This window comes from Halichoerus grypus, chromosome 5 (genome assembly GCF_964656455.1).
Source record: "Halichoerus grypus chromosome 5, mHalGry1.hap1.1, whole genome shotgun sequence".
Taxonomy (NCBI): Eukaryota; Metazoa; Chordata; class Mammalia; order Carnivora; family Phocidae; genus Halichoerus; species Halichoerus grypus.
This window is the reverse complement of record NC_135716.1, coordinates 97,465,413-97,489,950: the sequence shown is the minus strand read 5'-3', so window position 1 is coordinate 97,489,950 and position 24,538 is coordinate 97,465,413. Positions and strand designations below refer to the sequence as shown.

Here is a 24,538-nt window from a genome sequence, read left to right as displayed (position 1 = left end):
CCTGGCATCATAAAATCAAGTGTTGATGATATGAAACCAGAAAATCTGAGTTCAAGTCCCCACAGCTTAATTTTCTGTGTCCATGGACACACAGCCTTAGATTCTTCATCTGTTGAAGTATGAAAATGATATCTACTTCATATGGCCATTTTGGGGGCTCCAAAAGATTGATTCTTTAAATAATCTCACTGAGTCATAAGATGGCAGCTTTTATAGTTAACTTCATTAAAAATGAAAATCTCTTTCCAAATTATCTATTAAGACACAAGAACTGGGACAACACTGTAGTTGGCTTAATTAACTCCAACCCTCAAAACATGTTTTTTATAGTCAATTTGTTAACATCTCCTTCATAATAAGAAAAGCAGCAAAAGTACCTATTTAATCAAGAGAAACTACAGAACTGAAATGGGTTCACAGTGGTATTAATATCCCTGGGAGGAGCTGGACTAGCTTGAGTTCATTTGCTAACACCAAGGGATTCATGAGATAGTTGATTCTCTTGTAGACAGACACCAGAACAATTTTAGAATAGATAACTCTGGTAGGGTAGGGGTATTAATACTACTATCCCTTTTGCCCCCTAACATGAGCATTTCAAACAAAAGACTGCATTAGAACAGTCTATTAACAAATTTTAAATTTTTCTTTATTTCAGAACTGCCTTTATGTACAGACATCATAAAAAAAATGCACATACACTGAAGATCTTCCAAGAACAGGAGCTGGAATTAAAAGTTAAAAGCATTTAGGAGAACTGAAATTGTCCCAGAGAAGTTCTGAGGATCATGCTTCTTTAAATGTCCTTGATAACCTCTTCAAGTTCTTCCTTTGTGAACATGTGGAAATTCTGGCCGGGCTGCACCGTGGCTAGCTGGAAAGAAAGCAGAGAAGGGTTAATGAGCTGGGCTCAATTACTCTGCAGAAAGCACTAGGTCAGGAGGAGCTGTGTTAGGGATGCAGCTGTTGATAGGAACTGAGGGATCTGCTGTCCCAGGGATATCCTTTCCAGCCGTAGGTTCCTAAAATAGCCCTCTGACTCCCAAATAAAAATTCTTATTGACCAAATTTTCTATTTTGAGGTTAACTTACCACATAATAGTTAACCAAATGGCTGGCATCATTGTCATTATTTGAAGTTACTTCAACAAGGACCAGAAAAGCAGCAGCAAATTACATGGGGTCAGTACTTTTTTCTATTACTGATTCCTTTAGAAATATATTAAAAGTGTATTTACAGACTTGCAAGTGAAGCTTGTGTGTGTGAGACGTTGGTTTCTTGGCCACTCTGTTTCAATTTCCATCAGAAAAATGGGGATAATAATAGCACTTAACTCATACAGAAGTTGTGAAGATTAAATGTGTTAATATATGTAAGTGCTTACAACACTGCCTACAACATTATAAGTACTAAATAACTATTATTATTAGGTATATTGTATTCTCTAAAATTGTTCATAAGGCAACTTAACAACAAAGTTTGCTTTGTTTTTTTAAAAGGACTGGCCATGAGGGTCGCCTGGGTGGCTCAGGCGGTTAAGCATCTGCCCTCAGCTCAGGTCATGATACCAGAGTCCTGGGATCAAGCCCCGCATCGGGATCCCTGATCGGCGGGGAGTCTGCTTCTCCCTCTGTCCCTCCCCCAGCTTGTGCTCGCTCTCAAATAAATAAAATAAAAAAATCTTTAAGAAAAAATAAAATAAAAAATAAATAAAAGGACTGGCCATGAAAATGAAAGGATTCCACTGACACGGACAACAGGAAATCATTTGTGATTGAGAGATATCAGTAATAACCAACAGTCCAGATATAATCTATTTAAGCAATAAGACCAGGGTCAGAAGATGGTTAGTTTCAAATTTAACTAAAACTACCAAGTTTTCCATCACCTCTGTTGATAACATAGTCCCCCATGTTTTGGGGCAATACTGAGCAATAGGTGCCACTTCACATTTGCCAAAAAGCTATTTTGTTTGTTTTAAATGTCATTTCCTCATATTGCCTTTGTCTTTAGACCTTAAAATTAAACATACTAGGGCATTTTTGGTAATATTCATTACTGATAGATTTAATATAATTTGAAAACTGCCAGAATTGGCACAATCCAATTACATGATGTTTATTATTTTCAGGTCATGATCTCATGGGTTGTGGGATCGAGCCCCATGTGGGACCCTGTGCTCAGCTGGGAGTCTGCTTAAGATTCTCCCTTCACCCTCCTCCCCCCTCCCATGCTCTCTCTCTCTCTCAAATAAATAAATCTAAAATCCCAAACCAAACCAATCCAAAACAAAAAAACAATAAAACAAAACAAAAACACAACAACCTCTGTGAAGCAGGTAAAACAGATATTTTCTTTCATAGATTCAATTAATAATTATTAAGCACTTGAGTACTAGTTATAATTGTACTAGGCACTAGGGATCCAAAGATGAAGAAAATCTTATTTACCAAGGGTGCTGGACGCCAAATGCTTTCAATGTTAGGTGTTATAACAGAGCTAAGCTTATGTAGAGCCACAAAGGAGTGACCTACGGGAAGTCAAGGAAGGTTTCAAAGAGAAGCAACTTTTAGGTTGTGTATCTTTTTTTTTGTTTTTAAAGATTTTATTTATTTATTTGAGAGAGAGAGAACGCACGCACTCGAGGGCCTGCGAGCGGGTGAGGGGCAGAGGGAGAGAGAGAATCCTAAGCAGACTCCATGCTGAGTGGGGAGCCCAAAGTGGGGCTCAATCTCATGACCCTGAGATCATGACCTGAGCAGAAATCAGGAGTCAGATGCTTAACCAACTGAGTCACCCACATGCCCCTTGAGTTGTCTCTTAAAGTGGAGGAGCAGGGGCGCCTGGGTGGCTCAGTTGTTAACCGTCTGCCTTCGGCTCAGGACATGATCCCAGGGTCCTGGGATTGAGCCCCGCATCTGGCTCCCTGCTCAGTGGGAAGCCTGCTTCTCCCTCTCCCACTCCCCCTGCTTGTGTTCCCTCTCTTGCTGTGTCTCTGTCAAATAAATTAAAAAAAAAATCGAGTAGTCTGCTTCAGAAAGGCCAAATAATAGGTCTAAAATGTGACCATGAAATCTGACAAACACGAGTTATCTTAGCAAAGAGCAGTCTCAGGGAAATATTAAGAACAGAAACAAATGGTAGCGATTGAGGAATAAATGGGAGGAAGCAATGAGGACAATGAACATAGGTTCTGCTGAGAAGAGACCTAGCAATAAAGGTTACAAAAAAGGATGAATGGTATAGCTCTCAGCAAAAAAATGTATCAGACTACTGATACACACAGGATGAATCTCAAAATCATTATGCTGAGTGGAAGAAGTTAGACACAAAAGAGCACATACTGTGTGACCCATTTATATGAAATTCTAGAACACCCAAAACAAATCTATAGGGACAAAAAACAGATCAGTGGGAAGGAACTGACTAAAAAGGGACATAAGAACACTTTTTGGGATGACAGAAATGTTCTATACCTTAATTGAGGTGGCGGATTATGTATCTGTCAAAATTCACTGAACTGTGTACTTAAAATAGGTACATTTTACAGTATGTATGCTGTACCTCAACAAAGTTGATTTTTTTTAAAGACAGGATACTGGGTAGAAGGAGGAGTTAACAAAAGTGGATTTTGTTTTGTTTCTCTTTTAAGATTTTATTTATTTATTTATTTGAGAGAGCGAGAACAAGAGAGAGAGCTCCGACACAAGCAGGGGGAGGAGCAGAGGGAGAAGCACACTCCCCACTGAGCAGGGAGCCCGATGTGAGGCTTGGTCCCAGGACCCTGGGATCATGACCTGAGCTGCAGATGCTTAACCGACTGAGCCACCCAGGTGCCCCTGTTTTGTTTTCTAAAAAAGACGCAACTTGGAAATTTTTTTTTGTAGAGAAGGAGAGGCTGGGGATCCAAGGGACAACTGATGGAGCAGGGACCTAAAAGAGATGAAAGAGATGGGCTCGGGGCGCCTGGGTGGCTCAGTTGGTTAAGCGACTGCCTTCGGCTCAGGTCATGATCCTGGAGTCCCGGGATCGAGTCCCACATCGGGCTCCCTGCTCGGCAGGGAGTCTGCTTCTCCCTCTGACCCTCCTCCCTCTCATGCTCTCTGTCTCTCATTCTCTCTCTCTCAAATAAATAAATAAAATCTTTAAAAAAAAAAAAAAAAAGAAAGAGATGGGCTCTAGAGCAGTGGCTCCCAAATGCCTGACCTTCTCAGACTGACCATCAGACTCACCCAAAGAGACTTCAAAAATACAGATTTCTGGGCCTCATTTCCAAAGACTGATGGACAGCCAGGTTTCAAAACATCAGAGTACTGGTGGAGTAAACGGTCTTGGACAAGTGAAAGTGCCCTTTTGTTTTAATATGAAAAAACTATAGTCAGGGATTAATGCAGTTCATGATACAACATGAAGGAGACACATCTGATGCTCTTTTCAAAGCAACACCAAAATTGAATGAGCTAAAAATCTTTGCAGTTTCAGCTGAACCAAGCAGGCCTGAGAACTTTCACTGTGAAATCAACAGAACTACCTCTGAACTACTCGGACGTGGGAAGGCGATAGTCTCAGCAAAAATGCCAAGACCCTATCTCACTCAGTACCAAGAAACACAAAGTACTAGAAAGGATATGACAAAATCCCTCCTAAGGGTCAAGGAGGGGGTATCACTGCATTTGCTGCACTTGATAGTCTCAGAGACTGGAAGGGGAAAGTATTTAAAAATCTTTGCTAAGAAAGTAAAAAAACAATATTTATGTAGTAAGTTTTTCCATTTCCATTCCAAACCCCTTCTCTCCCCATTACTGCTCAAGGAGCAATGCCCCAACCCTCCACCCCTCTCTCCAACTCCACTCAGACCTTCCCACCTTTAGGCCAGCCCCTGTTTTGGCATCCAAGTTTGCCCCTCTCACTGCAGCCTGTGGAAGCTGGCTCTATTGGAGAGACATTCATAGGCCCTGAACCAGCAATCCTCCATCAGGGATTAACCCAAACATACATTATCTCAGTCTATGCTGAGTACCACTGACAAATATCCTGGTAAGTGCTGACTGGTTTAATTAAGGATTTGTGATTACAGCTGCATTGCCTTGAAAAATTATGTCTAATTGAAATATAATATACATACATACTATGCCTACTATTCTGACTTTTTATAACTATCTGTTTGATGATTCCAGCCTCCGCTAGTTTTTTTTTTAATTATTTTTCTCCATTAGTATTTTAATATAGCCCAGCAATCCTTTTACTCATCCCTGTCTTCCTTTTTCCCTATCCATAATGACTCTTCCAAATAGTTCCCATTCTCCTTAATTCTACTGTTGCATTCACCCACCCTGAGCAGATGATGTAAACAATCACCAGGGAAATACAGGACCTCTCTCCCAATTCACCTGCAAACCGACCCTATCTTTACTCACCACTACCTCCTTTTCTCCCATCTACTCTTAGCATCCTAAATAAGGGCAGTCAGAATCTGGTCCACAACTCTCCCATGTCATCTCTATCTCATTACCTTGCATTTATCTCACACCCAAGCAGTCAGAAAACCCTCAAAGTTCCCTTTTACAGGGCTGCCTAGGTGGCTCAGCAGGTTAAGGGTCCAACTCTTGGTTTCAGCTCAGGTATTGATCTCAGGATTCTGAGATCGAGCCCCTCATCATCGGTCTCCCTGCTCAGCAGGAAGTCTGCTTGGGATTCTCCCTCACCCTCAGCCCCTCCCCACACTGTGTTCTCTTGTGCTCAAGCAAGCACTCTCTCAAATAAATAAATAAATCTTTAAAAAAAAATTCCCTTTTACATACAATGTTATTTTACATCTTTGAGCCTTTGTGCATGGCTGTTCCCTCTTCCTGGAATACCCTTCTCTTCTTTTCTTTAGCATCACCTCTTCCAGTCAGCTTTCCTAATGTCCTAGTATAAGTTACATGTTCTTGTGACAATCCATTCTGATTACTATTGCAGAAGTACTGCCTCAAGCTGTTATTATCTATATGTCCCCTATATTACACAGTATACTACCTGAATGGGAACTGGATTTTCTGTGTCTGTATCCCTGGCATCTAATGTAGTACTGGACATATAATGGGTATTCAGTATAAAGCTGAATGAGCTCTGCTCTTCAAAACCAACTCCTTCATTTGTACTAAGCCTTCCCTCTTCTAGAACTTCTCCATCACTATCTAACCCCTGCTTTTGTTTCCTTTTTTTTTTTAAGATTTTATTTATTTGTCAGAGAGAGAAAAAGAGAGAGAGAGAGAGCACAAGCAGGGGAAGCAGCAGGCAGAGGGAAAAGCAGGCTCCCTGCTGAGCAAGGAGCCCAATGCGGCACTCGATCCCAGGACCCTAGGACTACAATCTGAGCCACAGGCAGACACTCAACCAACTGAGCCACCCAGGCATCCCTGCTTTTGTTTAACATTTTTTTATACACTAGTTTCTTGTCAGTCTATGAAAGTATTTTCAAGTCTTTTCTCATCCTTAAAAAGACAAATCCTTTTCTTTAATGCTGCCTTCTGCGGACAGTAGTAACTCCTTGAGAAGGCAGCACACTCTTGTTTTGTCCACCTTCCTTCCACTCTTTAACTCATCCAATTCTGTCTTCTGCTGTTACCACTTATTCAAAGGATAGTAATAACTTCTGAAGGGCTGAGCATACAAAAATGCGATTATCTCCATCCATTCAATCTTCGGCAATGGGAGCTACGATATCTGAGTAAAAAACAACAGAACAGAAAAATACCTCTATATTAGTTGCATTCAGCTTCTCCTCCATTACTTGTTTGAGGATGATGAGTGAAGACTTGATGGCTTCTTTCAGTGTCATAGACTTGAAACAAAAAGGGTAAGAAGAATAGCCATTATAATATAATCCCTCTTTCCTTCAAAGATTTCCCCTATAGTTCCCTGAAGAAATGTCTTAGCAAATAATAAATCAAGCAGCTTAGTAAGTACAATGCATGACAAGTATCTCTAGAATTCAAGTAAACTGCCAATAAGTACATTTATTCAAAGGAAAAAAAAAGTCTTATTTTGAACCAGATCAAGTCACCAACTTTCATATAAGTGATCTTTGAAGAAGTGGAAAGGGCTACACTTCTGTAGTTATCTTCTTTTAATATAGAAGCAAGATAATATTGGGAATATCCTATGAATCAGAATTCCCAAATGATCTAAAAAGGTAGCCCAATGGTTTAGCAAATATGTTCTTGTACCGTTTTGAACCCATGAACCCAATTTTTTCCACACATAAAAATCAAAACTACCAGGGGTTCATGGAACCAGGTATCCCTGTGTGAACCATGTGAATCGTAAGTATGGCAGCCTTCAACCACAAGAATGAGTTACCCAAAACCAAGCCCTCCCATCCCACAAGATTAAAAGTGCCAAATGCCTACTTGCTTCAAGAGCCAGACAAGGAAATATAACTGTTAAGTAAAGCTGTAAAGATAAAGGATAAACAAACTGTGGTACATCTATACCATGGTATACCACTCAGCATTAACTACTGATAAGTGCAAAAACCCGAATGGAAGGGCGCCTGGGTGGCTCAGTTGGTTAAGCAACTGCCTTCGGCTCAGGTCACGATACTGGAGTCCCGGGATCGAGTCCCACATCGGGCTCCCTGCTCAGCAGGGAGTCTGCTTCTCCCTCTAACCCTCCCCCCTCTCATGTAAATAAATAAAATCTTAAAAAAAAAAGAATGGAACAGTATATTGAACAAAAACAATATATTGAACAAAAAAGGGCAAACACACAATACAAACTGTATGAATGCATTTATAAAAATGACAAGAAGAGACAAGACTAATGTCTAGTGGTAAACATGGTTACCAGGGAGGAAAAGGGTGGCTGGAGAGGAGATAAGCATTTTAGGGAGTGAGGGAAGTGTTCTACATCTTGTTTTAGGTGGTGGTTATAAGGATAGATAGAACTGTCAAACTCCTAGAAATGAACTCTTAAGGTCTGCCCATTTTATTGTATGTAAATTATACCCTGATTTAAAAAATAATAATAAAAGTTGTGACTGCTCAATTACCTTATGGTAAACTTCTTGTAAGGAGCTCTGGGCACCCTCTGAAGCAGAGCCAATTGCTCGAGCATCACACTGTACAAAGGTCCCGGAAGGGTCCATGTGAAACCTGCAAAACCCATCAACAGAAGGGGATTAAAATGCTGAAGAGTGGTGCCATTTTAAGAAACAAACATCTCACTGAAGAATATAAATGCTTGGCCCTGAGGCCAGGAAACCACTGAAATACTGAGGCACAGGTCCGAAAGACATTCTGTGCCTAGAGAAACCAGATCTTTTAAAAAGTGTTTAATAAATTCCTCAGAGATTTAGAAGTATAAGAGATATAAATATGCCTATCTAAATACTTGAGGATAAGGATCAAATCAACATTCTAAAGCAAAGCTCTAAAATACATCCTGACTATAGTAACAAAGTTACTTTTAATTCTTTCCAGAATTAGCAGTGGTGCCAATAGGGGGAGTTCTTCATAGAATCCCCAAATTTGTCTTTGTATAAACAGCACACAATTACTGAACTTTAGAATTTAGAAGTCCTTTATTTCTTGTAATTCTACAATAGTCTTCTCAGTTGATTTAAATAACCAGTCCCCATCCCAAATTAAAATAATTCTACCAAAAAAGAAGCAGGAAAAAATGGCAAATTATTCTTACAGCTGGGGTCCTTTCTCATCAACTCCTCCAAATAACAGTGCTACTCCAAAGGGACGAGACTAGAACCAAAAAACAAGAGGTATTAAGATAAATGGCCTTTGAAGTAGGTGGTGAAATGGGCTGGGAAAGGTAGGTTCAGAGAACAAATGTCCTAGGTCCCTTAGAACAGCAAGAAAACTTGACACAAACACTACACTCACCATGGCACCTGGATCTGCATCTTCTTCTCCAAACTGTAGAGCGAGATTGGACACAGCCTGAGTCACACTCTCCACTGTCATTGTCTCATTGTAGGTGAACCAATGGTTCTAGAAGAAGAGCAAAACATGGTCTACCTCTTCTTTTTTTTTTTTTTTTTAAAGATTTATTTATTTGAGAGCGAGCGAGGATGTGCGGTGGGGGCAGAAGGGGAGAGAGAATCTCAAGCAGACTCTCTACTGAGCACAAAGTACAATGCCCCACAACCCTGAGATCATGACCTGAGCTGAAATCAAGAGTTGGACGCTTAACTGACTGAGCCACACAGGTGCCCCTAAATGGTCTACCTTTTAAATAAGAAAAGCATTAAAGCAGCCCACCATCTCACTACACACATCCCTGTGAACTACGATTGCAAACTGAATGCTCAGCTCCATTGTGTTTTCCTTAACACTAAACTTGAATGCTTGGGACTACATGAAAGGAAGAGAAATAGCTCTGGAAATAAACTCTGATCAAAAGGACTCTAAGCAACGACAGACTAGAGGATTACTCCATTGAAAAACAGAGTTAACCCCTCATAGCACCAAGCTTAGTCTTTTCACAAAGTGAATGCTAACAGCTAAGTGCCACTTTCCCTCAAAGACCCTATCTCATCATTGTGTTGGTGTTTAAATTAATGACTTACTTTTACATTAAGTACTGACAGCGAAGTTGAAAATAAGTGCAAAAAATTTTACAAATCAGATATTTTTTTTCCTTACTGGTCTACTCTCCAAGCAGAACATATCAGTATTCCTAACCAGTATTTGTCACCTGGTACATAACATTACTTGCCACAGGAGAGCTGTTATTTACAAGCCCAACACCAAAGGCAGTTAGGGTAGAATATCCCTTAGCTACATCCACTTCCTGCTATGGTGCTCCCACAGAAAGTCAATTAGGGAACAGAATGCAGTGCAAAGCTTGCTTTAATACGGCAAATCAAAAAGAAGCAAGAGACTGTCAGCACTATTTGCCAGGGCTTCCTTAAAGCTGCAATGGTTGAATGGCTAGACTCCAAACCTCAGAAAGTTATAAACTAGGGATCCTACCCAAAATCACTCCCAAGAGCTACATCTGATATTGACACAGATAACCTGCAATACAGCTCAGGCAGCTATATCATCATTTAACAAGAAACTCAAGCATCATGGGAAAAAGGAGAGATGATGCTAATTTTACCTGTGTCTCCACTCTGGCTTTATCAATTAAAGTCTTAGCATCAGCAATTAGCCCACTCATGGCACAACCTGCAATGTAAAAGCAATAGTGACCCAGGGGCCAAATCCTTGCAGGACTCTTTCATCTACTCAGGAAATACTGAAATACTAGAATGGAACCATGACAGCCACATAGCAATCCCATAGCAATATACCCAAGAGGTAAGATGGGAAATTATTTGATTATCTGTATTGAACACAAGTATAATTATATTACAAATAAATAAAAAACATCCACAATAACATAGAAGCCCGATATTAATTATGACAGAAGACAGAGAAGAACAGCCAAAATGAATTTCCACATATTACATCCTTAAACATCCCTTTAGCACTTTTTGTAGACCACAATGCACTTTCAAACTAAGTGAACAATAACATCCCAACAGAAGAAATTAAGATAAAAAATAATCATCTTACTATGAGCTATAGTGGAAGACCCTAGGATAAAATCAAAAGCTTTTTCACCTCCCTGACCAAATACAAACCAAATAGTTTAGAGAGAAAGTTTGCCTAAAGGTCCAAGATGCCAAGGTTATGGCTTTTACTTTATACACCATGACTTAAAATTTGTATTGCCTGCCTAAGCCTTGTTCCCACATTTCAAACCCTATAAAGCCAAATGACTCCCTTAATATATCTACTTGGACATACCACCAACTCAAATCAAGTTCTTTCCCTTTTAGACTCCTTGACCCTCACAACCAATTAGATCTCAAATTCTATCAGTCTCTATTGAATTAACATGTCTGGCATTAATCCTTATTTTCTCCATTCTCTGGCTATTGCTTTGGTTAAAGCCCTCATCATCTCCATGTGGATTAAAGCAAATTTCTTACCTGGTCTCCCTACATTTAATCTCAGCCCCCTTCACTCTACCTGCAACCTTGTTATCAGAATGGTCTTTCTAAAATACTAATCTGATCATATTACCTCAATGCTTAAGATCTTTCTCATCAATGCAAAAGATCAAGTTCAAGCTCTTTAGCATGGTAAAAAGGACTTCCACTGTCTGATCCCAGACTCACTTCTTGCTACAGTCCACCTCCCAGTCATACTGCTTGTGCCAGGGTATTCCACATTTTACACCATCAAGGGTTTGCTCATTTCTATTCCCTCTAACCAGAGTGTCTCCCTTGCTATACCCAGACACTTGTTCACTTGGTGAACACTTCCTGATCTTTTACACTTCAACTCAGCTCAAGCTTCACCTTTATGGAATCCTTTTTTGAATACCCATTACCACTGGCCCCAGACAAAACTATTTTCTCCTTTGTACCCCTACTAAACACATACTACAGCCTTTCTTAATACCTACCTACATCACTCAATTGCATTTACTTATTTACATGTCCACCTCCACTATTAGGCTATATGCTTCTGAAAGACGAGGACTATGTCTCATTTCTCTCTGTATCCCTGCTGACTAGCATTATCTGGCACACAGTAGGTTCTCAATTTGCTGAATGAAGTGGCACTGCTCTATCTCCAAAAGACAGGTGACTTGAGATAAAGCAGCCACAATGTTCTAATCTTAAAAGACTAAATCTCAGTTTCTCTATCTATGAAAGAAAGAATGTCAAGCTCACAGAGTCACTATGGCATTTGATTCTGAGGGCTTCAAGTAATTATTTTACTGATGTTTCATCAATAAGATGACTAGTGGGTTAAGAAAATCTGGAGAGCCAACTAAAATGTCACACTATAAATAAGCAGAACTACTCACCCTGTAAAGCTACAGTGATGCCAGAAACTAAGGCAGGGGAATTTAAAGAGACCAAGAAAAGGAGTGCTGGGGAGTGGGTGGGGGATGGGGGGGCAGGGAGTAAAAACATAAATCTGAAAACAGAGGAAGTGGACTGATCTGCTCAGTCTAATAGTCTTATGCTCTCTGACCCTTAGTCACCCTAAAGATCTTTAAGAAGTCCTCTTTTCAGAAGTTATCTCTAGTTTTCCACATAATACTCTGCTCCTGGTGGTTTCCTACCAGGACTAACATTATGCATCACTGAAGACCCAACAATCATAGGGAGCTGGCCTATGATTTAACCTTTACATATTTCAACAACCATTGCATTTGCCAAGTCTAAATTTGAAGGAGAAAGGAACTTCTGGGAGTAGGTGAGCTCTACATTATGCACACTGGCCTACTACCTGAAAAATAATAGCTAACAAGGGGATAAGATGTTCATCTAATACATCTCCCTTGGAACACCAAAGATTAATTAACCCAAGCCAGATCCTACAGAACAGCTTTCCCCTACTCCTTACCTATGTGAGCATCAATCTCTACAATTTTCTCAATGCTGCTTGGCTCCATGAGTGGGGAGGTAATTCTCTTCTCCACAGCTAGGCACACACCCTCTGATGTCTGGATCCCAATGGCTGTAGAACCAAGCTAAAAAGAAACGCATTATGGTTATCAGTACAGCTCAAAGAACAGTCTCACATACTCACCAGGAATCTCTCTGAATAACTTCACAAGATAAAAGCTTCAATCACCCATACCTAGCATGCAGAGAATAAGCAGCACCCTAATAAGTAATATACTATTCCTATCAATGGCAAGAGCACTGATTTATAGAATTTTGTTCTTCTAAAGAGAAAGTTCACTAAGTTCTTGAAAACATCTGGAACATGATCAACTTTAATGCCAGCATTTTGGAGCAGCAGACTCTAAAGTTCTAAACACAGTGGGCAAAAAAGTAATAAAACTCGGAAGTTTTTCTTTTCACCTCTGCTATCTTGACCTGTCCCAAAAGGTAGTATTTCTCAAATCTACAACATGACCTCCAAAAAAGTAATGTACTTAAAAAAAAAGGGGGGGGGGAGACAAGAAAAGAAGAAACACAAACACCACCACCAACATAAAAATAATCTTTTGAGGTCACTAGCAGTTCACAATATAGCTTAATTTCATCTCCCCATCTCCATGACACCATCCTAGTCACCATCCCTCTATGTCTGTTTCTTTATCTATAAAATACATCAAGAAGAGTAAATGTGTTAATATACAAAACGCTTAAAATTGTGCCTGGCACATAATAAATGAGTAACAAATTTAGTCATTCTTCTTATATGCCTAGATTACATCAACAGCCTCCTACTTAGGCCCCCCAACTTAATCTCTCTCTAAATGTATATTTCATGTTATGGCCTGACTGATTTAATAAAGTGCTATTTTCATTATACTTCTTCTCTGAAGAATTAACATCTCCATATATTGCCTGTAACATAAAATCCACATAAGCTTCCAGAGTCCTCAAAACCGAATCTCACTTTTCTCTTCCAACTTTATTAGTCATTATTCTCCAACAAAATCCACCAGGTATAGCCCAACCCATTTTCTCATGCCATACTATCCCCTACCTTCACACTTCTGCTCATGCCTTCTTTCCCTTGGAATACAATCTTCTCTCTGGATCAAGTTCAAGCTCTTTAGCATGGTAAAAATTCAAATTCCACCCACCATTCATAAAGCCTTCGATGACTAAATGTGCTCTTTCCTCTGAATTTCCATTATTTAGTTAGTCCTACAAAGCAATGCCTGCCAGTGCAATCATCAGACTCCTGGAACCTGTTATTGCAAAGGAGTCCAAAGAATTCCATGAATCATTATGCATAACATGTTTAACATGTCTGTACACTGAATGATCATGTCTCATACACAGATGTATTATTTTTCAAATGTGTAAAGTTGTGACCTTATAAGTGTTTTTAAATGCATATACCAGCTTTTTATTACATATATATTTTTAAAGTTCACTGTTTTAAGATTTCATTCATTTTTTTAAAGATTATTTATTTATTTATTTGACAGAGAGAGCACAAGCAGGGGAAGCAGCAGAGGGAGAGGGAGAAGCAGGCTCCCCGCTGAGCAATGAGCCCAATATGGGGCTCAATCCCAGGACCCTGAGATTATGAGCTGAAGGCAGACACTTAACTAACTGAGCCACCCAGGCGCCCCTTATATATTTTCTTAATCGGTGTTTACATGCATAACTATAGGAAATGAACTGTTAAAGAATTTTGTGTAAAAAAAAAAAAAAAAAGAGTGTTCATACTTCTAGTTAAAGATGTAGACCAAACACACACATTAGCTCTACTCCTTCCCCCAGCCTGGCAATAGTACAAAATTAAAGGAGAGTCGGCCAGGGGAGGGGGGGATGCACAAATATACTAGGATAAAGAAAATGGGCAAAGACACAGCAACAAAATTTCGAAAAAAGAAGATGGGTTCGGAATCCTAAAGTAGTAAAGAAAATCAAGAAACAACCTGATTTATATCATAGAACCCTCAAAAAAGGAAATGGTGGCATCAAGGACCGTTGGAAGTAGAAAGAGAGGAACTAAAAATTGCAAGATCGTTCAGTGTCTACTTAAGAACAAATTTCCAGATCCCCTCCCCTGTGCTGTAAAGCTAGATGATGGTCTCCACCCCAACTCCTGTAGAAGACTCTGGAGAGTGTAAAACAGGGTGGTCTTTGGATTGGGGAACACTAAGCACAGTCAAAAACAGGAGTACTAGAGTGGAAACAGGGGTATTAAGTAAAAATTGACAAGCTTAATGTTAAGAACCTCAGCCTTCTTTCCCCATCCAGCTCTCAGAAGCTAGTAGGCGAAACACCCTTGAGGCATGAAATGAGAAGGGGCAGTTTTCTCTGGAGCAGTGGTTTTCAAACTTTTTGAAATCTACATTAAGAAATATATTTTGTATCATGATCAAAACACAAAAAGATACAAATAAATGTAACAGAAACAACATGGAAAAAAATACAATGAAACACTCACCAATACTATGAGCAAGGCATTCTAGTATCTCCTGTTCTATTCCACTCAAAAAGAAATGCTTCCATGATCCACTAAATTGATTTCAATGACTACTAATGGGTCAACACTTGCAGCTTGAAAACCACAGCTCTAAGAAATCTAACCAGTTCAGGGCACCTGGCTGACTCAGTTGGAAGAGCATGTAACTCTTGATCTCAGGGTTGTGAGTTCAAGCCCTGCATTGGATGTAGGGATTACTTAAATAAATAAACTAGGGAGGAAAGGAGGAAGGGAAGAAAGAAAGGAAGGGAAGAAAGAAAGAAAGAGAGAGAGAGAGAGAGAGAGAGAGAGAAAGGAAGAAAAAGAAAAAAGAAAGAAAGAAAGAAAGAAAAAGAAAGAAAAAAAGAATCTAACCAATTCAAGAAGGAAAAAAATCGAAAGAAAACTTAAAAAAAAAAAATCCTTGGGGCGCCTGGGTGACTCAGTCGGTTAAATGTCTGCCTTTGATTTGGGTCATGATCTTGGGGTCCTGGGATTGAGCCCTGCCGTCAGGCTCTGTACTCAGCAGGGAGTCTGCTTGAGATTCTCTCCCTCTCCCTCTGCCCCTCCCCCTGCTCACCCTCTCTCTCTCAATAAATAAATCTTTTAAAAAAATCCTTAAAGAAAAAGAATATATTTCATCCACAAGACAAGACTAGGACACTAATAAGAAAGAGGAAAAAACGTAAGAGCTTGGAAATTAAAAATACTTTCTTATGAAACTACTGGAGAACCTTTACCAAACTGAAGGAATACATGAAAAGAAAAAAGGATGACACATAGGAGCTAACACAAGAGGGAGTTAAAAGGAATCCCTAGGATGATGTTGACAGAATATCCTGAGTATATACAGCTAGGCAGTATGCCCAGAGATCTAGTCCAGACTGCAGCAGGTGAGAAGGTTCAAAGACATATTTAAGGATCTTTTTTTTTTTTTTAAGATTTATTTATTTGAGAGAGAGAGAAAGAGAGAGTGTGCACATGCAAGAAAGGGGAGGTGCAGAGGGAGAGAATCTCAAGCAGACTCCCTGCTGAACGCAGAGGCTGACTCGGGGCTCAATTCCACCACCCTGAGATCATGACCTGAGCTGAAATCAAGAGTTGGATGTTTAACTAACTGAGCCACCCAGGGGTACCTGGGTGGCTCAGTCGTTAAACGTCTGCCTTTGGCTCAGGTCATGATCCCAGAGTCCTGGGATCGAGCCCTGTATCAGGCTCCCTGCTCAGCGGGAAGCCTGCTTCTGCCTCTCCCACTCCCCCTGCTTGTGCTCCCTCTCTTTGTGTGTCTCTGTCAAACAAATAAATAAAATCTTAAAAAAAAAAAGAATTCTAAACAAAACAAAACAAAAACAGGCACCCCTATTTAAGAATCTTTAATAAGATATTTAATGTGCCTGGATGTTTTGAGAAGATATATACAACCTGGAGAGACTTTGGGGATGATTTTATGACATTCATATATTAAATTAAGCAAATGTTTTTAAAAAGAGAGTTCTCAACTCCCAGGAAAATATTGTGCAGAAATGGAAAAATGGCTCAGCTGTGAATGGCATTTACATAGTCATACTGATATAAACGTTGACTAATGATCTTACAAAACTATGATATATATGGTATAGAGTGGGTTGCCTTACCGCCACCCCAGTAGGAAATTGTGTGTGTGTGGAGTATCTGTCTGTCTGTCTCTCTACATGTGTCAGTGGGGGCAGAAATCATCATTCTCCATAATATAAAGTCTGTGGATAACGCCTAAGCAAAACAAAACAAAAATATGTAAGTCTGTGCTAGAAATACGGAAGTAAATGCCAAGAAAATTATCAGCTAAAAGACTTTAAAGTGTTGCCTTTGGGAAGCTGAAGGTAAACGGGGCAGTCCTCAGGGATTGCTGTTTTTGTTAGAAAGTTTATATAATTATTTTATCTTTTGACTCTAAAACTACATACAGGTATGCCTTAAGAATGAAATTTTTTTTTTCTTTAAGATTTTATTTATTTATTTCACAGAGAGAGATAGCAAGAGCAGAACACAAGCAGGGGGAGTGGGAGAGGGAGAAGCAGACTCCCCACTGAGCAGGGAGCCCGATGTGGGGCTCGATCCCAGGACCCTGGGATCATGACCTGAGCCGAAGGCAGACACTTAATGACTGAGCCACCCAGGTGCCCCAAGAATGAAATTTTTAATCAGAAAATATTATCAGAATTTATTTGGCACTTAGTTGTTCTCTAGTTGTTTTATGTATTGTGTATTGCTCTTAAATCTCCAACTGAACAGAGCAGGACAGAATTCATACCTACTTTTAAATTTTATCTAGCAGAGTTGTTCTCAACCAGGGACCCATTTTACCCTCTAGAGGATATGTGTCTGGAGGGCAAAGTCTGGAGACATTTTTGGTTGTCACAGTTGGAAATTGAGTGCTACCGGTATCTAACAGGTAGAGGCCAGGGATTCTGCTAAACATTCTACCTTGCACAGAATGGTCCCCGAACAAAGAGTAATCTGGGCCAAAATGTAAACAGTCTCTGGGTACTATAATTATTTTGTGGATGAACCATTCTCATATTACGAGAATAAATTCTCAGTCTGTTCAATTTGGTCTCCAACTTAAATAACTTCCTAAGCTTCCACTCCAAAAAAAGGGTTAATATTTTCAAGACAGTCTACTTTATAAAATATATCAAAATCAAAATAATTTTCTTTTGAACACTTACATTTACCCCCAGATGTTTCAGTATTACAGTTCTGCCTAAACTTCACCCCACCCCTTGGTGGAGACGGGGGAAATGGAGAAGAGAAGTGAGAGAACATTTGAACTGATTCTATGTAGTACTTCTTTAGTATAACTCATAGTAACCAATGACCAGATGCTCCATACAATACGGTAATTTTGATACTGCCACAGATTATCCTTCCTTTCCCCAAAAAACCTACTCTAAAGGCAATTTTTTTCCACTTCTGCTGGCTGTATCTCACCCATGCCATCCATACGGTACCTCTAAATGACAATTTCTACTTGTCAGCCATTCTTAGTCATTTCTCCATCTCCTTTCATACTACTGAATACTTAACGTTATCAAATTGCTTTCTCATTGGTGACTCATAAGTTGTCAAGGCAACAACCAGGTTATTTTCACACAGGTTAAGTGACATCTATTAAGGGCCACATGGCTATTTCTATCTTAGTCCAACATAAGGCTAGAGATCAGATGCTATCTAATTATCTTTAAGCAATCTGGAAATCACTAGCAGTAAGGAGCTTAAAGGAGAAACCCCAAAAAACTGAGGCTTATTCTTGGTTTGCACATCTGGGTGGGACTGTTGTCTTTAGAGGCTCAAAATAAATGCCACAGCTTGATAGTTTCATACTTCATAGTACTGTATGGTTTCAATATAGGGCAAACATGATCAGAAACAGAGACAGGCACTTGTAGCTGGCCCACCATCTATCATAGTGCCTCCACTTTTATTTCTATGTCTTCAACTAATCGAAATCTCTTTTGCCCTTTTCCAGATTCTCATAAAACCATACATTCTTTCTAAAATAAGTAACTTAGAGAGAAACACAGTAGCTCTCTTCAATTATGCAAGGAACTGTCTTTGGAGAAGGTTTCAACGTCCTGTATGGTTCAAGGGCAAAACTAGGGCCAAATGAAGGAAACTTCAGGAAGCTAGACTTTTCATTCAATACAAGGATAAATTTCTTAACCATTATGAATTGTTTTCTAACAGAAATGAGCCATCTTGGGAGAAAATATTCTGAAGCACAGGGTAAAGGGTTGGACTAGATCAGGGATTCTCAACCCTTGCTAGATATCAGAATCACTGAGGGAATCCTTAAAAATACTGATGCCTTGGACCTTACCCTGGACAATCTATATCAGAATTTAGATTATCCATAATTCAACAAATGCACATCTCATGTGATAACTAACTTTAAGTACTGATAGCTTACTTACTAATTTTCTTAATACTGGTTGAAACTATTTAATTTTGTTACTAGATAAGAAGACACATCTCTTATTCAGTCCTAAAAGTGTCTAGTACAAATCCACAACTTTACTAATAAGAACACAGGTGATCAGTTAAATGATTTGTTCAAAATATCTCCAGGTGCTAACTCTAGATTTCTATACTCCTCTCTTTATAGCCAAGAAGATTATGAACACAAGCATGTCCCTCCAGCCCCACTGAGAAAAAGCTACATAATTATGAAGCAGTTATCCGTTCAAAAGGTTTTAGGAATGAGATGGAAATTGCTATTAAAATGGTTAGTAGGGGTGCTGGGTGGCTCAGTAGGTTAAGTGTCTGCCTTCGGCTCAGGTCGTGATCTCAGGGTCCTGGGATCAAGCCCCATCGTAGGGCTCCCTGCTCAGCAGGGAGTCTGCTTCTCCCTCTCCCTCTGCCCTTCCCCCAGCTTGTGTGTGTGCTCTCTCTCTCTAATAAATAAATAAAATCTTAAAAAAAATAAAATAAAATGGTTAGTAGTTGGTTAAAGGGAGATAAAAAATATTTTCTAAAAAAGGAGCTAAAACACATTTACTCCAAATGTTCTGCCAGCAAAGCATTAGGTTGCCATGAAATTTCAAAAACTTGCCACTTGATACTATACCTTGATAGCTTCAATGGCATATTCCACTTGAAATAATCTTCCTTCAGGAGAAAAAGTATTCACGCCCCTATAATTAAAAAAAAAAGTATTAAAAATTGTCGGAAAAGGGGCACCTGGGTGGCTCAGTTGGTTAAGTGACTGCCTTCGGCTCAGGTCATGATCCTGGAGTCCCGGGATCGAGTCCCACATCGGGCTCCCTGCTCAGCAGGGAGTCTCCTTCTCCCTCTGACCCTCCTCCCTCTCATGTGCTCTGTCTCTCATTCTCTCTCTCAAATAAATAAAAAATCTTAAAAAAAAAATTAAAATTAAAAAAAATTGTCAGAAAAAATAAGCGTAGATAAACAAAACTCAAGTTCCTTGACATTTAGCTCAAATGGCTACAAGATGTGTATGTTGTCATTATCCTCCTTCACCCACAACAATCTGGAGCTATTTTTTTGTACATTTAACAGCTTTTCAAGAAAATGGAACTTATGTATGGAATACTTCTGTCCTACTCCCAGAGACTTCAAACTGATCAAATGAGAAGAGGTGGCTTTCTGTCTCAATCCTGAATCAATCTGCAATTCCTTCAGTAAATTCATGCCCCAAAACTACCAGGCAATTCCCAAGAAAATAAGCATTTATCCTTATCCTCTTCCCATTACATACATTTGCTGTTAATATCTTACTTTTCAGTAAAAGTCAGTTACAGGTACATTTCTCTATTTATTTCTATGAATTAGGACTGGTATCTTAACAGACTGAGATCTGTGCAGTTCCTAAAGCCTAAGCTAGTTTATTTATTCCATACATATTTATACCAATTACATGCCAGACTTCTTTTTCTCTCCAAAACACTTCCCCACCTTTCTTTGCTCCATTCTTTTGGAAATCACTATGACGTGGCATCAGTCATGGTCTCAGCTATAAAAGTTTTCAGAACACAATGAATACTTAAAAAATACTTGAACTCAAGTGAATGAAAATAGTTATGATCCCTGGTTTATGGAGTTTGGATTTTATAACATGTAATATGATATATAATACAGCATTTTCAAATCTGTTTTAGCAAAAACTTTCTTCAAAAAATATTTTATATATAGCCCCAAATATAAAACAGGTAATTATACAAGTTGACATTTACTGCACATCTACTGTATGCCTGGCATTGCTATAAACCTCTAAATGACTTAACTCATTTACTCCTCAAAATAATCCTATGATACTATTTCACAGTTGAGACACAAAGAGGTTAAGTAATTTACCCAAAGTCACTCAGCATATAAGAAGCAGAGGTGGATTTAGAATTTAGGCAATGCGACTGCAGAGTCCAAGCTTTTAACTATTCCACCATACTGCCTCTGGGAATTATTACTCTGGGTTAAATCAGAAGTGAAAGGAGAATCCCACAATCCCAGTATCCCACTTGTCCCAGAGGTCATTTAAAAAGTTCAGAACTCGGGGGTGCCTGGGTGGCTTAGATGGTTAAGCGTCTGCCTTCGGCTCAGGTCATGATCCCAGGGTCCTGGGATCAAGTCCTGCATCGGGCTCCCTGCTCAGCGGGGAGCCTGCCCCTCTCTCTCTCTCTGTCTCTTATGAATAAATAAATAAAATCTTTAAAAAAAAAAAAAAGTTCAGAACTCAGGGCACCTGGGTAGTTCAGGTGGTTAAGTATCTGCCTCACCTCAGGTCATGATCCCAGGGTCCTGGCATCGGGCCCCACATCAGGCTCCAGAGCCTGCTTTTCCCTCTCCCTCTGCCTGCCACTCCCCCTGCTTGTGCTCTCTCTGTCAAATGAATAAATAAAATCTTAAAAAAAAAAGTTATGACCTGTAAGGAACAATTTTTTTTTTTTTAAAAAGATTTAATTTGTTTGAGAGACAGAGAGAAAGAGAGCACGAGCAGGGGCTGGAGTAGAGGGAGAGGGACAAGAAAGGGACAAGCAGACTCCTCCATGTTGAGTGGGGAGCCTGACTCAGGACTCAATCCCAGAACCCTGAGATCATGACCTGAGCCCGGTCAGATGCTTAACCAAATGAGCCACCCAGGCGTCCCAGGAACAATTTTTAAAAATCACTGAGTGAAAGGTGAGGACAGAAGACCTGGAATTAAGCTCTAGTTCTGCAACTAGCTTTAATTCCCTCAAATGAAAAACAAAAACCAAAACCTATGCTGCCTCTGTCACAGATAATATTGAATTGCATGGAGTAGGAAAGAACTTTGAAATGTGTAAAGTATTATGTGAATATAGTATTTTCACTCTAATTCAAGCACTTCATCCTAGTGAGGTATTAACTACATTCTAACGTGGGCTCTGCTCTTGGCCCTCTGCTCAAACTTTACTGTTTCCCTGGGTTATTTCATTTACACTAAGTACCAACTACTTTAAAATCTCTATTACCGGTTTGACCTCTTCCCTGACTAATTTAATTGCCTCCTGAGCATTTTTACTTGGATATCCCATTAGCACCGAACACTCAACATTTTCCAATCTGAAATACCTCTAAATCCAGCCATCCTTGCAAAATCAGCTCCATCTCCTGCCATTCCTATTTCATTTTTATTTCAAAACATCTCCAATCTCCCAGTTCCCCAAGCTAGAAAGTTCTGAATGATCTGACTCATTTCTCCCCATCTCCCATATTAATATGCCAAGTCACATCAATTCCTCCCACATAGTAACTCAACACTCTTCTTTCATTCTCAATGCCCTCATTACCTTTCACCTATTATAATAGCCTTCTAACTGGTATTGACTCACTCTTTCCTCTATTCCAGTCAAATAATCTCTGCAAAACACATCTTCTTAAAATGAAAATTAATAGCACATGGTTGCCTAAAGAGTAAGACCCAAACTCCATAACCACACATAAAAAAACCATTCAATATCTAGCACTAACCTGTTTTTCCCATAATTCACCATTCCCATACATGCATCACATGTGCCATACAGAACAGAATTTTCCCAAACATTCACTGTGCTTTCCCATTGTCCCTCCTTTGTGCATCCTATATTCTTGGCCTCAAAACTACTTCTCACAGTCCGTATTTATTAAAATCTTACTCTTTCTCAAGACTCAGTGTAAATACCAGTTCTTTTTCAAAGTTTTCAATGATCCCCTAATATTGAGTGCAATCTCTCTCAACAAAACTTCTATAGTACTTGATTTGAATTTCTCTAATGACATGAATACACTCTGACTCACACTACAGTTATTTTTGTAAATAGTCTCCCATATGGACAGCAAGGATCTTGATACTGTTCACTGCTGTATGGCCAGCAACTAGAACAGTGCCTTGTACACAGCAAGCATTCAAGTATATTAACTAAGTGAATTTTAAAAAGCTGTATTTTAGGCATTCTTGGGAAGATACAAAAATGAGTAACACAAAGCAATCGTTGAGGAAGCTAAGGATCACAAAACCTTAATAAAGGCTTTTTGATAATAACAATTTCTATCATACACACCCTAACTCAAAATTCTATCACCCAAAGATGATTCTTTTTAATGCTCGGGAAGATAAATACTAATCGTCATTTTATAGGACAGTAGGAAAAGCTGTCAGTTTTAAAACTTCACATATACATTCTGAGTCAGTAAAAGGATAAAAAAGTGGTAGTTCCAGGTGATAAAAATTTTTGACAAGGTCAACATATACTCTGACAAAAAATGGAGCTTCTAAGGACCTGGTAGGAAAGAAAAATCTGCCTTTCCCGGCTTAAAAAATAAACACAAAACTTTCATAGTTACGTGAAAACCTAACTGACCAAAGCAGAAACTGAAAGTAAAAATGTCTACAGCATAGGCTGCCTGGGTGGCTCAGTTGGTTAAGCGACTGCCTTCGGCTCAGGTCATGATCCTGGAGTCCCGGGATCGAGTCCCGCATCGGGCTCCCTGCTTGGCAGGGAGTCTGCTTCTCCCTCTGACCCTCCTCCTTCTCATGCTCTCTGTCTCTCATTCTCTCTCTCTCTCTCTCAAATAAATAAATAAAATCTTTAAAAAAAAAAATGTCTACAGCATAAATATGTACAATTTAATATTACTCAGCGTTTCCAAGCCCTGAGAAGTGTTATTATTTTTTTTTTAATAAATACAACAATCTCACAGCCTTAATTTCGAAAAACAGATCTGGCCTTAACACACACAAACTAACTTGCTTCAAGCTTCTTAAAGAGTCAGGAAAGCCTAGGTCTAGTGGAATCAGCGTGATGAGGAAACTCTTGAGAACCACTCTAAATTCTAGTTCCTATAAAATCAGACTCCACACTCTACTGTGCATACCTGAGAATGCCTTAGCGCTTTTGCAGAAAGTATACATCCCAGCATGCCCTCCTACATCTCAAAGAAAAGGCTGCTCTATTTCCACGACTAAGAAACGGAAAACGAGGTTGTTTCCCTAGAAAGGGGAGCTGAAATTACGAAAGCCATTAAAGAATCTCTAGTTGCTTTTTCTTCCGGGCAACACGCTCACATTTTCTAAAAAGGCAGTCATACTCCTGACGAAATGATGAACGGGGGAGGGGGTGACCCCTGGACTTCTCCGGGTTAAAGGTCAGAGTCCCGGCCCCTGAGCCTTCTTCCTCAAGCACAAAGCGGAGCTTCTCGCTTCCGCACCCAGTCAGGACCTAGTAGTGACTCAGCGGTAGGACCCGGCGCGCGTCTAGCTTGGGGAATCACTGCGGGCGGCCAGGGAGGGCAAGAGATCCCCAGGCCCGGCCAGACTCGGGTTCCTGGGGCGCCCCATGACACGGCAGAACCCAGGCCGGGACCGGGCCCCAGTCCTGCCCACCCATAACCCCGACCCCATTTCCCCCGACGCACAGACCTGTCGTACTCAGACCGGGTGAGGAACATGGTGAGGGCAGGAGAGGGTGGCAGCGGCTACGCGGCGTTTTTGAGGGCCAACACGAGTCCACCAGCACCCAACTCACCCACACCACCACAGAAGCGAGGCCCTGCTCCCAACTGCGCGTGCGCCCGCGACTTAGCCCGCCCT

General features: G+C 39.9%; 1 protein-coding gene across 2 annotated transcripts; it reads right to left on the bottom strand.

The window, feature by feature from the left end:
* Positions 1-627: 627 nt before the first annotated feature.
* Positions 628-24,524, bottom strand: PSMA5 (proteasome 20S subunit alpha 5). 2 transcript variants are annotated; one of them, XM_036109847.1, is made up of 9 exons: positions 24,368-24,524; positions 19,559-19,625; positions 12,415-12,541; positions 10,106-10,173; positions 8,884-8,991; positions 8,684-8,742; positions 8,037-8,139; positions 6,741-6,827; positions 628-874 (listed from the first exon to the last, which is right to left on the bottom strand). In XM_036109847.1, exons 1-9 carry the CDS (start codon positions 24,394-24,396, stop codon positions 797-799), a joined length of 726 nt encoding a protein of 241 aa, XP_035965740.1. In that variant the 5' UTR covers positions 24,397-24,524; the 3' UTR covers positions 628-796. The 2 variants fall into 2 exon arrangements, with proteins under 2 accessions (XP_035965740.1, XP_035965742.1); XM_036109849.2 differs by lacking the exon at positions 19,559-19,625 and having other exon boundaries at positions 24,368-24,507.
* Positions 24,525-24,538: the final 14 nt, after the last annotated feature.